This window comes from Brachyhypopomus gauderio, unplaced genomic scaffold (genome assembly GCF_052324685.1).
Source record: "Brachyhypopomus gauderio isolate BG-103 unplaced genomic scaffold, BGAUD_0.2 sc139, whole genome shotgun sequence".
NCBI classification, from domain to species: Eukaryota; Metazoa; Chordata; class Actinopteri; order Gymnotiformes; family Hypopomidae; genus Brachyhypopomus; species Brachyhypopomus gauderio.
In genome coordinates, this window is record NW_027506960.1 from 459006 (window position 1) to 461505 (window position 2500).

Genomic DNA, 2500 nt, shown 5'->3' on the forward strand with positions numbered 1-2500 from the left:
GAGCTTTGTTCTGAGCTGTCAGATCCTTCATGTTCATAAGGGGCCACAGTCCTGACATCCTGGTGGAGATCCACCTGTGTCTGTCGCAAAGACTGGAGGAACACGGAGGGAGGAGCAAGAACAACAACAACAACAACAACACACACACACACACACACACACACACACACACACACACACACACACACACACACACACACACACACCATCTCACACACACACACACACACACACACACACACACACACACACCATCTCACACACACCATCTCACACACACACACACCACACACACACACACACACCAACTCTCTCTCACACACACACTCACACACGCTCATACATACACGTGCGCACGCAGACACGCACACACACGCACACACACACACACACACACACACACACACACACACACCATCTCACACACACACACACACACACACACACACACACACACACACACCATCTCACACACACACACACACACACACACACACACACACCATCTCACACACACACACACACACACACACCACACACACACACACACACACACACACACACACACACACACACACACACACACACACACCATCTCACACACACTCACACACCATCTCACACACACACACACACACCATCTCACACACACACACACACACACACACACACACCAACTCTCTCTCACACACACACTCACACACGCTCATACATACACGTGCGCACGCAGACACGCACACCACACGCGCACCACACACACACACACACACACACACACCACCTCAACACACGTGCACACCCCTAACCTCCACCACCCCCCCAACCTCCACCACCCCCCTAAGCCCCGCCCCAACCCTAAGCCCCACCCCCCACCCCCACCCCAGCCCTCACAGCTCTAAACTCCATGTCACATCAGGCTATAGGCCTCACAGTTCACTATCAGAAAATACCCAACACACCGACATAGCATCACAAACACACCAATTGCAAACACACAGATCGCAAACATACCACAGAAGGACTCGTTTTAAACCTCAGCAATCTTTATGTCACACACAACCCCCCTCCCACACACACACACACACACATATACCAATCCAAACACTGCTCTCTAACGCAGGACAATATGCTGTGTATTTACAACACACTTAAAAGTCACACAGCCTCACATGCAGACACACACACACACACACACACACACACACACACACACACACACACACACACACACACACACACACTCGCCTTTGGTTCTTGCTAAGGGAATAAAACAGCAGATATGAAGAAATGATCTCCACTCTGTGACATATTTGGGTTTCAAATCAAAGGCGAAGCTCCTGAAACAGTGAACAAAGGTAATCCTGACATGGGCGGAATTAAAGAATCCCTGCATGACACACACACACACGCACGCACACGCGCACGCGCACACACACACACACACACACACACACACACACACACACACACACACACACACACACACACACACACACACACAGACACACAGCTGTGGGAATCAGCAGAGAGCCAGTAGCTGTTTTGGCATCAGGTCAAACACCACTCCACCACTGAGCTTGCACACGCACGAAGGTGGGGGTTTCTGTTGCCTTGACAGACGTGTGTGTGTGACACATATCCCCACCCCTGTGTGTGTGTGTGTGTGTGATGCATATCCCCTCCCCTGTGTGTGTGTGTGTGTGTGTGTGTGTGTATGTGTGTGTGTGTGTGTGTGTGTGTGTGTGAGATGCATATCCCCTCCCCTGTGTGTGTGTGTGTGTGTGTGACACCTATCCCCTCCTGTGTGTGTGTGTGTGTGCATGATGCATATCCCCACCCCTGTGTGTTTGTTGTGTGTGTGTGTGTGTGTGTGTGTGTGTGTGTATGTATGTTTGACACATATCCCCACCCCTGTGTGTGTGTGTGTCCTCTAGCAGACAGCCTGTGGTAAGACCAACCCTCCTGCCTCAATGATGTCATGTCTGAGCGTTGACGGTAGGTGTCTGGTTATTAGCCGTGTTGAGTCCACGCTGGGTGAGCGGTTCCTCCCAGGCCCAGTTCTACGTCTGACGTTGGGCTCTTACCTACAGACTTGACGGCGATGATCTTGGTAGCGTTGCCCTCCCCGATGGGCTGCCACGTGCTGTTGGCTGCACCTCCACCCTGCGTCCAGGCGGTGGCGCTACAGCGGTACTGTCCCTCGTCGGAGGGGAAGGTGTCGCGGAGCACCAGGGTGTAGGTGTCTGGGCCCACGCGCTCCACGTGCACGCCTCCGTATCTGTGCCGCTCCAGGTAGGCGGAGCCCGGACGCACGGTGCCATCGCGGCCCACGGAGGCCAGGTCCACAGCGGCGCCGGTGCCGTCTCGGTCGGCCCATTGCCAGAGGACGGACAGGACGCCGAGCGTAGAGTGGACGGAGCAGGTGAGCAGGATACGCTCGCCCTCCATCACCGAGGAGGAGTCGGTGGACAAGGAGACGCTGAGGTTGCTGCCTGAGAGA

At 54.1% G+C, this 2500-nt stretch overlaps 1 protein-coding gene across 1 annotated transcript in view; it reads right to left on the bottom strand.

The window, feature by feature from the left end:
• Positions 1-2500, bottom strand: part of igsf3 (immunoglobulin superfamily, member 3) — a 43213-nt gene that overhangs the window by 29236 nt on the left and 11477 nt on the right. Inside the window, 1 exon segment of the mRNA XM_076994336.1 lies at positions 2085-2492. Coding sequence (XP_076850451.1) covers positions 2085-2492 — 408 coding nt within the window.